The 13,904-nt window shown below is 49.6% G+C and overlaps 2 protein-coding genes across 4 annotated transcripts in view; one reads left to right on the top strand and one right to left on the bottom strand.

The window, feature by feature from the left end:
- Positions 1–14: 14 nt before the first annotated feature.
- On the top strand, positions 15–4,400 carry Trmt2a (tRNA methyltransferase 2 homolog A). Of its 2 annotated transcripts, none has more exons than XM_069994372.1 (13): positions 15–121; positions 264–324; positions 488–1,038; positions 1,251–1,359; positions 1,593–1,774; positions 1,909–2,044; positions 2,134–2,249; positions 2,329–2,440; positions 3,096–3,218; positions 3,304–3,379; positions 3,533–3,649; positions 3,731–3,827; positions 3,927–4,400. In XM_069994372.1, exons 2-13 carry the CDS (start codon positions 301–303, stop codon positions 4,147–4,149), a joined length of 1,866 nt encoding a protein of 621 aa, XP_069850473.1. In that variant the 5' UTR covers positions 15–121; positions 264–300; the 3' UTR covers positions 4,150–4,400. The 2 variants fall into 2 exon arrangements, with proteins under 2 accessions (XP_069850473.1, XP_069850475.1); XM_069994374.1 differs by having other exon boundaries at positions 16–121; positions 1,930–2,044.
- Positions 4,401–5,293: 893 nt separating this feature from the next.
- Positions 5,294–13,904, bottom strand: part of Dgcr8 (DGCR8 microprocessor complex subunit) — a 36,806-nt gene continuing 28,195 nt past the window's right edge. For both annotated transcript variants that reach the window (XM_069994370.1, XM_069994371.1), the window contains exons 10-14: positions 12,159–12,259; positions 11,734–11,840; positions 9,331–9,458; positions 8,003–8,116; positions 5,294–7,130 (exon numbers count right to left, since the gene is read on the bottom strand). In XM_069994370.1, the coding sequence (XP_069850471.1) occupies positions 7,047–7,130; positions 8,003–8,116; positions 9,331–9,458; positions 11,734–11,840; positions 12,159–12,259 (534 nt within the window). In that variant the 3' untranslated portion in view covers positions 5,294–7,046. The remainder of the gene's footprint in view (positions 7,131–8,002; positions 8,117–9,330; positions 9,459–11,733; positions 11,841–12,158; positions 12,260–13,904) is intronic.

The following is a 13,904-nucleotide window of genomic DNA, read 5'->3' as shown; positions in this document are numbered from 1 at the left end:
GCTGCGAGGGGCTGGTGGAGGTGCCGGCGTCGGACTCAGTGCGTGCCGGTGACGTCATCGGAAGCCGGGACCATAGAGACACGCGCCCCCTCAGGCACGCGCTGGAGAACTGGAGACCAAGGCAAGCAGCTAGCGCGGGCCGGTGGCGGGCGGACGGTGTGGCTCTGAGTCTGGGACCTGGCTCTGAGCAGTAGGGGTTCGAGTCCCGCTCCTGCTCAGGGTGGCCTCACGGCTTCGCACCACTCTCTGATCATCTCACTCAGGAGGCCGTCGGGAGTACAGACGGCTGGCGGCGAGACAATGAGCGAAAAGCCGAGCAACGAAGTAAAGTGAAGGGAAACGCGGGTTCGACATGCGGTTAGGGTGGGACAAGGAATGGCGTGGGAGCCCTGTGGGAGAATATAAGGAATGAGGGGACGCGCCAGGCAGGGAAGGGGGAAAGCGGGAGTGGAAGCCTTCAGCGTAGGCCTTGACTGTCCTCATGCAGGGCCCGGAACCTATGGAGGACCGCGGTCAGGATGATGGCAGTGCCGTGGACAGCCCCGCAGTCCCCGCATCCCAAGAGTCGGGAGCAGAGCCTGGGGCGGCTGTTGCACCCGAGTCCCAGCCCGGACTCTACAGCTACATCAGGGGCGACCTGTTCACCTCAGAGATCTTCAAGTTGGAGCTGCAGAACGTACCCCGCCATGCCAGCTTCAGCGATGTCCGCCGCTTTTTGGGCCGCTTTGGCTTGCAACCGCACAAAACCAAACTCTTCGGGCAACCCCCTTGTGCCTTCGTGACATTCCGCAGTGCTGCGGAGCGGGACAAGGCCCTGCGAGTGCTGCATGGGGCCCTCTGGAAAGGCCGTCCCCTCAGCGTGCGCTTGGCCCGGCCCAAGGCTGACCCCATGGCCAAGAAGAGGCGGCAGGAGGGTGAGGGTGAGCCCCCCACAGCGCACATTGCCGATGTGGTGACCCCTCTTTGGACAGTTCCCTATGCTGAGCAACTGGAGCAGAAGCGGCTGGAGTGTGAGCAGGTGCTACAGAGACTGGCCAAGTGAGTGGAACACGGTCCCCAAAGCACCAGAGACCTGCTCCGATTTGCTCTGCCTGCATTGAGCACTGTGAGAGCCATCCACCACAGGGTCTAAGCCAGCACTATGAGCTGGCCAGTAAAGCTTTTAGGATACCAGTAAGGTCCCAGAGAGGGGCCTGGTGTGGGTTGGGACAATGGACAGAATCCAACCATTGGTGTACTTCTTATTACAGGGAAATTGGGAACACCAATCGCGCCCTGCTGCCCTGGCTGCTCACACAGAGGCACAATCACAACAAGGCCTGCTGTCCATTGGAGGGGGTCAGGCCATCACCACAGCAGGTCAGGCTTGACTGGGGTGGCCACACAATCCTGTCTTGTGTTATTTTTTTACTTATATAGTACTGGGAATAAAACCCAGACCTTCACACATGCTAGGCACTTTGTCTCTTTGTCTTTTGACAGCCCTATGGGGAAATTAGAGTCTCCTTCACTGTGGCCTTCTTTCCTGGCATGAGTGCTGGGCAGCCAAGATAAGGTCCACTGCCTCTCTGTGCCTCCTTTTTTCCTCACAGACTGAATACCGTAATAAGTGTGAGTTTCTTGTTGGAGTTGGGGTAGATGGAGAAGACAATACAGTTGGCTGTCGACTCGGCAAGTACAAGGGTGGGACATGTGCTGTGGCATCCCCCTTTGACACTGTGCACATCCCTGAGGCAACCAAGCAAGTGGTAAAAGCCTTCCAGGAGTTCATCCGGTGAGGATCTGGGACTGGGTTCCTGGGAAGTCTTGAGACCATCTGGGAGCAGAGGGAAGGGGTCCTGTCACTTTGGATGGGGAAGTGGGAGCATGGAGGCTGTGCCCCTCCATCCTCACTGGCAGACATTGCAGGGACACTCATGGCTCCCACAGGTCTACCCCATACTCGGCATATGACCCTGAGACATACGCAGGCCACTGGAAGCAGCTGACTGTGCGCACCAGCCGCCGTGGCCAGGCCATGGCCATCGCCTACTTCCACCCCCAGGTCTCAGGTGGTGGTCCTGCTGGGGAAGGAACCTGGCCTAGGGTAGCTTTGGCATAGCCTAATGGGCCTTTTTGTATTATCTGTTCCAGAAACTGAGTCCTGAGGAGCTGGCAGGGCTGAAAGCCTCTCTGGTGCACTACTTCATGGAGGGGCCTGGCAGAGCCAGCGGGGTGACCTGCCTTTACTTCGTGGAGGAAGGACAGCGGTGAGGAACCCAGGAAGGGACATGAGGGATTCTTGAAGGGGCCAGTGACATTGACAGACCTGCCTTTCCATATATATAGAAAGACTCCCAGCCAGGAAGGCCTGCCCCTGGAGCATGTAGCTGGGGACCAGTGCATCCACGAGGACCTGCTTGGGTTAACCTTCAGGATCTCCCCTCATGCCTTCTTCCAGGTAGTCCCATGTCCCTGGTGGGCATAGGATAGGGGGAGGGAGCACCAACACACATACCAAAGCAGGATGGAAAAAGAATAGGCTAGGGGACAAGGGCTAACCTTGCAGGGATTTAGGGAGAACCACCACGTGCAAGCCAGAGTGTCAGGTACAAGATGAGAAAGGTTGTCCCTGATTGTTTACAACTATAGATATCCATAGCCATGATCCTTCTTGTTAGAGGTTGAAGAATGGGCACACTTTGGCAACATAGGACTCCACTCTGAAATCTGATGGGGGGCCTTGGCCTTATTCTAAGATAGGGGGCTGAAATCCTTTTAGGTGTGGCAGGATTACGGGAGGGCCATAGGTAGAGCTAAGAGGTGCAGCCAAGTGACTCCAACCCCCACCCCCATGGGAGGACAGAGGTGGCCTTTAAAGTCCCTTGGCCAGGAAAGCAGCTCTTTAAAATGGGGACAGGGTAGGAGGATTTGGACAGCGGCTGTGGTCACCAGAATGTGATGGAGGGTAGGAAAGAGTCTTAGCTGAGCTACAGGGGAGTGGGCCCCAGAGGTCTCACCAGCATAGAGTCCTGGTATTGTAGAGTACTGGCCTGCCTCCAGATTAAGGAGCTGAGGCCTGCACCTGAACACATGATGGCCGCCCCCCCCTCCAGGTAAACACGCCGGCTGCAGAGGTACTGTACACTGTCATCCAAGACTGGGCCCAATTGGACAGGGAAAGTACAGTACTGGATGTATGCTGTGGTACCGGCACCATTGGCTTAGCCCTGGCCCAGGTGAGCCCTCTTGCCCTGCCCCTACGGACACCCAGATTGAACATTCAGAGACTGACCATCCTGTTGTACTTCTCGTTCCTTTCAGAAGGTGAAGAGAGTCATTGGGATTGAACTGTGCCAAGACGCTGTGGAGGATGCCCGGGTGAATGCTCAGACCAATGGTAAGAGCATGTGGGCTATGCCTACCTCAGCCTTTGCTCCATAAACCCATCCTGTGGTTCCAAGGGTACTAGAGGATCCAGCTGACTTCCTGCATGCCTCAGTCAGAGTTGGGTGGGGAAGTATTCCCAATGACAGCTCTCTTTTGTGTACAGAGCTGAACAATGTTGAGTTCCACTGCGGAAAGGCTGAGGACCTGGTTCCTGCCCTGGTGAACAAACTGGGCTCCCAACAACTTGTAGCTATCCTGGATCCACCCCGAGCTGGCCTACGTGAGTGATTTACATTTAGGGAGGTAGCCTGCCAGGCCATGTAGTGTAGGGTCTTGAGAACTTAACGGTCTGTCTTCTCAGATTCCAAAGTGATTCTGGCCATCCGTAGATCTGAGAACCTCAAGAGGCTCCTATATGTTTCATGCAACCCTAGGGCAGCCATGGGCAACTTTGTGGAGTGAGTATTGGGCAGTCCTAGATGGGGACCAGGAACAAGCACCCTCTTCCAGGGGCCTCTGCATAAAGTCTAACCTTGGCTGATCCTCTCCTATCATAGCCTCTGCAGGGCCCCATCTAATCGGGTGAAGGGCACCCCCTTCCGACCAGTCAAGGCTGTGGCTGTGGACTTGTTCCCACAAACCCCACACTGTGAGATGCTCATCCAGTTTGACAGAATGGATTACCCTAATGGCACAGAGGCCCTAGGGCATGAAGACCCTCCACCTGAGCCTCCCCCAGAACCTCATCTTGACATTCCACAAGAAACTGAGGCCTCCTAGGCCCTGGGATCTGCAGAAATGAGCAGTTCCAGAGCAGGGTCCATCAAGGGAACAGAAGCTGGAAGATTTATAATCACATTTGCTTGGGTATGCAGTCATTGGGCACAAGGCCTTGCTGCCCAGAGATTAGCTGACTTGATGCTATGGGCTATTGCTCAAAAGATGGATGGACTCCTGGATCCTGTCTACCACCCCAAGTCTTTGTAATAACCAGCCTGTGAGGGCCAAAATAAACAATTGCTTAAACTGTTTCTGTTGAAGAGAGTCAGAGCTCTGGTACACGCCACCTCCTGTTGGTATAAAGGAACAGCGCAGTACCTAAGCCATATCTTGGGTACTTGGGGAACTTCTGCATTTTGGCCATTCTGGCCTTCAGGTACTTCAGGCCTGAGCACAACCAGGAGGGTATGCTAGGTTGCTCAAAGCAGCTTGCTATGCCCCTCCCTGAAGAGTACAGGGAATGAGACCTTGGGAGTAGGTTACTTTTTTGGGTGGTGGGGAGAGGGTTGGTTGTAGTGCTTGGACTCAAGAGCCTAGGCTCTGTCCCTAAGCTATTTTGCTCAAAGCTAGCACCCTACCACTTTGAACCACAACTCTACTTCCTTCCCTCTCCCCGCCTCCCCATCCAGGGCCAATTAGAGGCAAGAGTGGCAGACTTTCCCTGCCCCATCTGGCTTCAAACTGTGATCCTCAGATCTCAGCCTCCTGAGTAGCTAGAATTTACAGGCATGAGCTGCTAACACCAGTGTTCTGTTGTTTTTTGTTGAAAAGGATCTTGGATTCAGCTGAGGCTGGCCTGGAACTCACAAATGTGCTTTGGCTTCCAGCATGGCATGGCACCTGACAAGGCTTGCTTCTTGGCAGGGAATGTAGTTTTATGTTTAATTCCAAGGAGAAACGAGAGATAGGATTTCAGGACCAGAGTAGATGGTACTGACCATGGGAGATTGCTCCTAAACCATCACTTGGCTGGCCTGGCCCTCAGACGAGGAAGGAGGCCCTCAATGCAGTGACCACAACATGCCAGATTGTGTTGAGTTCCCAAGGGACAGCTTTGTTTAACAGCACCCTAGGACAACTGAAGGTTCCCAACTTACCTGCCTCACTTCCCCTTCCGCTAATGATCAGAAGAATGAAATGACAGTTGTTCCATTTTGGACAATTTGATTTATATGTTCAGACCATCAAGGCTCACCCTATAGCTGTAGCCCAGTGCACACAAACAGCAGTAGCACAGGCTCCCTAGTACCACAGCATGGCTGTGCACACAGAACTCACCCACATGGGGCAGACAGGGAGGACACGAGACATGGCAGCACCTGCCTTGTGGCCACAGAGGAACAACAGCCTCTAGGGTAATGTGTGCACAAAGCTTTGGTTCTCAATGGTAAATCTGGCTGTTTTAAGGGCAACAGTCACAATCAACTGACTATTCACAGCTGCAGACAGGAGGCAAGACAGAAGCAAGTGTTATTACAGCAACTTGATTTTTTTTCCCCCCAAGTTAACACAGAAGCCAACCTCTGTCACACAGGTGGGTAAGGGAAGGATATGCTGTGGGTGGTCCACAGCCAACATTCTATGTCTTCCTGACAACGCCATCAAAACTACCTGCAGGGTACAGTGGGAGACAAGACAGTAGGGAACATGGGGATGGAGCCTACTGCTAAGCTAATGGTGCCCCAAATGTGAGCGCACAGCCCCAGAACAAGTGCTGGGAATTGGGCCAAAAGCTGGCTACTATCACCAGGGCCTGAACATATTCATGTGCCCTAGACTCAGGCAAGAATAGACCTTTACTCACACCCATCCATAGGGTACATCCAGTGAGGACCTAGCTGGGCACTAGGTCTGACTGTACAGGGCAACTACCCTTGAAACCTAGGGAGGCCACTCACTAGGATGCTGAACATTCACCAACCAGTGCTCAGCTAGCTCCTAACCAATGACACTGCAGTGAAGGATTTGTTCCTTTTTTAAGTATACTTGCTAAAATGCATGATTTCAAATCTATCTTCTTTCACTGTAAAAGTTTCTTTCCAAATTCTAAAATATCAGAAAAGCTTTAAAAATTGATGAGTGGACAGACAACTCAATTGTGCAAAAATCTTAGTAAAAAAAACTTGCCAGAGATCAGCAAAGGCAAGGGCCTCAGTGTCCTGGAAGGCGGCTGTTAGAGCATTAAGACTTGATCAGAAAAGTGGACTGCAGCCCAGCAGCCATCTTGACACATCAGGAGACTAGCTGGATGTCCTCCTCACTGATAATGTGGCTCACAGCAAGGGATGCAAACACCTTGATGGTCTGCCTGAAATGTGAAGAGTATTTACTGGTGCTAAAATTTTATCTAAGTCAAAATTATCTGAATACTCCTCATTTTAACTTTTTCTCAAAAAAAAAAAAGGGGGGGGGGGGACCAGAAGGCAGATGATAAGGGACCTTCTGTCCCAACAGTGGCTCCAAAGGAGTGTGAGCAAAGGAGCCACCTGGCATCACAGTCCGCCAGAGCCATAGGATTTGGCCTTATCTCATCTGTCATCCAAGTATTTCTTGTCAGTGCATATTATGTACTAAAATTCATGAAAACTTTCATAAAAACAGTCTGCAGCAGATAGATATGAGCAGGGTCTATAGCTGACTATCAGCTTCCAATTGTGCAGTCACTCGAAGTTGATCCTTAAATGTATCCAGCCTGATGAGGCAGCTTCCAAGGAGAACTGTTGCTTGACATGTGTATTGTCACAACTGTCCCCACAGACCAGGGCCTGAGCCCAGATGCACTGCACCTCAGGGAAGGAACTTAGGTTGGAGTCCCGATGCTGCAGTGAATGGTTGTGGCTGGTGGTCTCCCAGGCAGCATTGCTGGCAGCCCCTGTGCCCCACTAGTGTCGCCTACCTCACACATCCACAGTGCACAGAGGCTCACCACCAGGCTGCGCAGAAGCCACAATTGACATTTTGGGCTTCTTCCGAGTTTCCTCCTACAAGAACAAATGGTTGAGAGGTGTGCTCAGCAAGTGGCTCAGGAAGGGATGGACTGCAAGTGTCAGAATGCCTCTGGACTCTGTGAACCTCAGTGCTTATGAAGCCCCAGAATGATAAGGCAGAGAACCATGTGCTGCTCCTTCCCTGACAAACAGAACCCAAAGGAAGAATCAGATATAGCCATAGCTACAAGCTGGGATTTACACACCCCATCCCTAAGGTGGATATCACTATCCGACATTTTATTTCCTCCAGGGTGCCACAGCCCATCTCCCATCCAAGGGCAGGCTGACCAATCCTGCTAACATTTGTCAGACAAGGACTACTCCGCCTGAGGACAGGAGCACACCACTGAAAGGTCACCTGGCAGCAGACACCTACTCCTTAGACTCTATAACAGACCTAGCCCACAATGCCCAGAAGAAGCTGTGAATGATCAAGAGAACAGAGCCCTAGGGACAGGGACAGCCTTCTAAACAGGGTGCCCTGGAGTAGAGTACCCATCGCAACTTTTGGAAGCTTCCCCAACACCAAGCTCCACTTAGACTTAATTGTTTTGTAACCTTTTGGAGTTTTCTGGGGCATGTGCCTGGTACTCTATCCTTGCCCTCAAGTACCTAACTCCAAATTGGAACTCAGAATCATCCCAGAGCAGATCTTTTCATTCAACAGCAGGATGTCCTGCCAGCTCTAACTGGACTAAAATTAAGGTTCAATCTCATCTGTAAGGTAGTACAAGTATTTCCAGAGTGTCAGGGGTGGGTTCCTAGGGTCTACTGTCCTTCCACACTGCTAGAAGAATGCTGACATGCAGCCCTTCATGCAGTGAGAGGACATGGGGTTGGCAGGTGCAACTAGAAGTACTCACTCGTTCTGCAGCCAGCCTCTTCATCTCCTCCTGCAGCTTGCTCAAGATGTGGAGGTTGGGTCTATTCTTCTTGGCATATTGCTGTAGTTCAATTACACTCTTGTCTGAGGTTTCCTGGGGACATAAAGCCTGTGCTCAAGACTTCCCAGTAGTAAATTATGTCCATGATTACATAACACAGGAACATCGGGGCCTGGGAGGCACAGGACTGCATAGATACCCTGCCCATGACAGCACTTGCCCTGTTAACAGCCTCAAGAGTGTGATGGCAGTTCAAGACACTCTGGCTATGCTGCCTCACCTATCTCCTCCTCTGTGGGGAGTTCCACATTTTCTCCTGTACTGACAGGACAGCCAGGCCTCACCACACCAGAAGCCTTCAGGATAAGGACAGCTAGAACAGAACACTGCCAGACAGAGCCCAACCAATCAGCTCTCTGCACACCTCACAATGTGCAAAAAAGAATCGGCGATTCTTTTCTCCTTATTCTCTTCAGAAGGGGTGGGTGTCCACTGTGTCTTGAGTTGTCAGAGCTACTCCTGCACAATGGTTGGGCTGTACAAGGCCAAGACCACTGACCCTCTAGCTGAGGGATGTTTCTACCCAAACCCAAAGCAATGTTCTTTCTCCCTTAATCACAATCCAGGATTATGCACAGAAAGACAAAGAAGTCTTACACTCATTTACCAAAAATGTTTTATCCTGGGCCATAGCTTGGGCTCAGTGGGAGAAAGAACACAAGTGTAGCATGAATTAAGCCCTAGGTTCCATCCGCTGTGGACAGTGTGAGGGTGGGAGCGTGTGTTGTTTAGAGCTCCTCTTCTGGCAAAAGTCAAGCCCCAGGGCACAATCTTAGGGGGCCGGAAGGGGTCATTCCTGACCAGTGGCTCAGCTCAAGGCAGGGTGGCTCAAAAGTCCCCAGCACAATCTTCAGGGTCATCCTATTTATAGCCTCCACTCCTTTACCCCTAGTACGCTACCATGGAAGGCCACTGAGAATCTTTTATTAAACACAGGGCATATAGCCCTGGAAGGGGCCAGGGGCCAAGGGCCTGTCTGCCGAATTTTCATATAACTCCACATCAGTGTGCACACTGCAATCTCCTTCCTGCTCTTACAGAGATCCTTCATCACACAAAAACCCCTATGCTCCCACACTTCACTGATCACTCATAGCAGTTTCAAGAGGATGTAGTTTAGAATACTCCCACACTGCATGACCACAGGTGTCACAAAGCAGAGGTAGCCAAGAGCAAGAGCAATGTGGCTAAATACCAACCCTGATAGCATATCCCAGATAGGAGCTCCACGGTGAGAGTTTGGTTACCTGTTTGACCATTTTGCTACTCTCACGACCATACATGCGCAGTAAAGACCCCCAGTTCTTGACATGTGGGTGTAGCAGCTGAAGGATTTTCTGAGAGGCTAATTGTTTCCCAACTCTTTTATTCTTACCTGTAAAGAAAAAGAACAAAGGTGGAGAGAGGGAGTCACACAGCCAGACAGGAAACCACCTGCCCTCCCTTAGCACCCCAAATGCCAGTAAGGGCATTCCACAGGAGGGTGGGCAGTGCCTCACCCCTGTGCTGATCACCTAAGACTCACAGCCCTGAGGCCAGGATATAGCCAGCACCCTGCAGACTGTACTTCAGAGGCTCCAAGTGAGGGTATGTACCCAAGACTACCAGCTAAGAGGCCTCTCTCCACCAACCATCTCCCATACTTCCTAGCAGACCAGCAGCCCCTCTACCTCCTAAAGCATGCAACTCTGTAAGGGCATGTACCCTAGAGTAGAAACACCAGCTGCAGGACTTTCTAAGCAGGAGTTTTCCAGGCCAAGGAAGGCAGGGCCCAGGCTGGTCATACTGCTCAGCAGCTTAGCTGAGTGGCTCATGTTCAGGAACCTATATCACTGGGGACTACAATTTGTGGGATGCAGAAACAGCTTATAGACAGACAGCCAAAGCTGGTTTTAAACATGGTTCTGCTAGTTTATACAAAACTGGATTGTTATGTAGGGAGAGGAGGGGAAAAGGAAGCAGTAATAGAGACAGACGTGATAAACTCAAAATACTGTGGGGATATAAAGACATCATTAGGAAGCTCATTAAATAAGTTGATTGATCATTAAGGGCAGAGAAGTCAGAGAAAAACGATCATCTCTGAAATACCATAGTGAAATCCTCTGGTGCAACTAATATATGCTGAAAAACACACAAAAAAATGAATGACAGGAAAGTAAGACACACTCAGATAGAGGATGCCAGAGAGAATGACTAGCAAAGTAAGAGAATAAGGATGAATATATTTGAAGTAGTTTATTTGCATGTATGAAAACAACAATGAACAGATTGCCAAGAGATGAAGGTTGTCCTCTCCGACAGCTTCTACTTGTTAGTGAGTCCAGTCAAAAATAAGTCTTTAAGAGTAATAAATAAGGGGCTGGGAAGGTGGCTCAGTGGTAAAGCGCTTGCCTTGCATGCATGAGGCCCCGAGTTCGATTCCTCAGCACCACATAAGCAAAAAGAAAAAACCCGGAAGTGGCGCTGTGGCACAAGTGGTAGAGCACTAGCCTTGAGCTGAAGAGCTGAGGGACAGCGCCCAGGCCCAGAGTTCAGGCCCCACGACCGGCCTCCCCTCCAAATAAAATAAAATAAAAAGAGTAATAAATAAATGACTAGACCTTTAAAGGAAAAATGAAAGAAACCTGTTGAAATTAGGAGGTAATCTGAGAGAAAGTGATAGAAGGGGTAAGGATGATAGGAATACATTGGTATATATGTGTACGAATGTCACAATAAAACCTCCTTGTACATTTAATATATACTAATTAAGGAGAGGGAAAAATTGGTTTTTATTTACAATAGTTATTTGAAGTTCTTGTTTATAATTCAGACTTTTGTGTGTGTATATGCTGGTTCTGGGGCTTGAACTCAGGTCCTGGGCATTGTCCCTGAGCTTTTCAGCTCAAGGTTAACACTCACCACTTAAGCCACGCTCTACTTCGTTTGTTTTTTTTTGGGGGGGGGGGGGGCGGGGGGGAAATCTGGTCGTGGGGCCTGAACTCTGGGCCTGGGCGCTGTCCCTCAGCTCTTCAGCTCAAGGCTAGCACGCTACCGCTTGAGCCATAGCACCACTTCTGGCTTTTCTTTTCTGCTTATGTGGTGCTGAGGAATCGAACCCAGGGCCTCATGCATGCAAGGCAAGCGCTCTACCACTGAGCCACATTCTCAGCCCTCTACTTCTAGTTTTAAGTGGTTAATTGGAGCAAAAAGTCTCAAGACTTTCCTGCCCAAACTGGCTTTAAACCTCAATCCTCAGATCTCAGCCTGGAGTAGCTAGGATTACAGGCATAAGACATCAATACCCAGCAATTCAGATTTTTTTGAGACTACGTTGTCTAGGCTGGTCTTGTATTTGTATCCCCAAGCAACTCTCCTACCCTGGCCTCTCTAGGAGCTGGGACTCTGTGATTGATGCCACCTACACCTGGCTTTAATGTTCAAAATATGGTTGATTCAGATACAGAAGTAGGCAGAGCACAGATGTCTAAAAAACAGAATGTAAATGGAAAGGACAGCTGACACACCAGAAGGAACCTCTGCCTGCTGGGGCTTGGACTAAGGCCACAGTAATGGTAGAGAACTAAGTCACAGGTGGCTAGAAAGCTTAACTATCCTCTGAAAGCACTAGTCTGAGAGGAAAGCAGGGGAAGAGAACTAGTCCTTACACCATCCGCGCACTGTGTGTTTGCCGCATGCCATGACATATTCACTCTTCTGATTTTTCCCAGGAACCACTTCAAACTTGATAGATGTGTCACCCATTCCATGGTTTCTTTAAAAGAGAAAACAAAGACAATAAAGTGGTATCATCTGAGATGACTTATATGGTAGCTCCTTCAGAGGGCTGCTTTGGGAAAATCCATTAAAAGCTCTCAGAGGAAAAGACCAACTTACTTCTCCCCAAATTGCTCATGAGAAATTATATATCCATTTTAATCCAGGGAGCTCTTAACTAACAGCTCAAGCTGAGGGGATCCTGTATACCCAAGGGAAACTGACAATACCTTCACCAGTGGGGCAAACTGTCAACAAAGTTGTGAGATACCCAAGAGGAGCTCCTGTGACCAGACAAGGAAAGGAGGTACCCTACCTTTTAAGGCACTCGTGGAGAATCTGATATGGAGACAACAGCCCAGCCTTGCTGGTCAGCTCATAGACTCTTGAGTCCTCAATACTGATGTGGTTAAAATACTGCAACACAAAGCAAATGCTCGTAAATCCGGCCTAAGACCAAGGCCTTTCAGAATTGATCCCCTACAATTTACTTCCCCTCCAGATCTCTTTATTACCTCATCTGAGCAAGTCATGTCCCCTCCCACATCCCTGCTAAAAAGCCACCAAGTGTGAAAGATACTCTATGCCTCACTGGCCAGTTGCCTTTTCCACCACCCACCATGACCCACTTCATTGATCACGGTGCAATGAAGAGCCTAGGAACACGCTGAGCAGCCTGGGACACTTCTTTTCAATCTAATTCAATCAGAAATTCAACAATATTATCACCTTCAGAGAGAACCTGTAACATCATAATTGATACTATAGGAAAGATAAGCCCAAGCACTTTAAAAAGGCTGAGCTCTCAAGGGGCTGAATGCTCATAGATCAGGGGAATCCAGAAAGGGCCTGGATGACTCATTTCCAACAATGTCATTGTGCTGACCAAACAATTATCACTTAGGACAAAGAACAGGTAGGGTAAGAAGGGCTAACAAGGAGCCAAGATATCCACTCAAGGGGGAAAGGAGGAAATTCTGCATAGCAAGTACAGGAAGCTAGAGCTAAGAGAGGTAGCCTCAAGGTATGTCAGACCAAGGGTAGCTTTGAATAAAAAGGACCTGAAATGCAATCCCATGCTTTGATCTTTAGCTGGACCCACAGTAGATAAATGGAAGACACTGTCCAGACCATGATGAAACATAGACCAACTGGGAAGGGGCTGCAGTAACAAAGCAGTCATGCACTGATAAGGTGTATCTGTCAGTGGTGGGTCACAAACACAACATTGATCCAAGTGGCATCACAATTAGCTTGTGTAGCTATAATCTATAGTATTCATATAACTAAATCACCAAAGCAACCCATGACTGCACCACAGTGGCTTTAAACACCAGAAATGTATTCCCTCACAATTCTGAAAGCCACAAGTCAAAAAGTCAACATAGTTAGAAAGATCACAATCCTCTGGAAGCTTTAAAGGAAGACAAATCTTCTGGTAACACAGGCTCCATGGTTTATGGAAACACCAGTCTAGTCTTCCCATGGCATTGTCTCCCCTGTCTCCTTCCCTTCTTCATGTTAAGAGTACCAGGCACAATCACCCAGTGGCAGTATGACTTCATATCAACTAATTGTATCTGAAAGTGCCCTGTTTCCAAAACAAGGCCACATTCTGAGGTACTTTTGGGAGACACACATAAGCCAGATCAGAATCCCCCTAAGATTTTGAGTAAAGGTTAAGTTTTCCCCATTGACAAGCAAGCATGAATGAAGAGCTTGAAACAGACATGAGACAGCGGGGCGCACTAGGCAGAGAGACACACCAAGAGCCAACAGCCTTCTTAGAACTTCGACCAGCCTGCTGTGAAAAGGTCTGCACAAGCCTGGAGCACAGGCTTAGAGAAATGTCTGGAAACCTGTGGAAATGAAGAAGCCTAAAATCAAATGCCTTAAATTCAACACCTCACTGTGCAAGACCTAACCAAAATGAAATTGGTTCCTCTGCCCTTGCCTTGCTCCACTGCGTGATACTGTGAAAGGAGGAAGGTGTATCTCTGAAGAGGCCAGCCAAAACTCACCAGCAGAAACTCCCAACTGTCAAGGATGCCTCACCTCAAGT

Source organism: Dipodomys merriami, unplaced genomic scaffold, assembly GCF_024711535.1.
Source record: "Dipodomys merriami isolate MVZ:Mamm:240054 unplaced genomic scaffold, mDipMer1.0.p SCAF_45, whole genome shotgun sequence".
Classification (NCBI taxonomy): domain Eukaryota; kingdom Metazoa; phylum Chordata; class Mammalia; order Rodentia; family Heteromyidae; genus Dipodomys; species Dipodomys merriami.
Note: the sequence above shows the minus strand (reverse complement) of the source record. Positions and strands in the feature narration are given on the sequence as shown.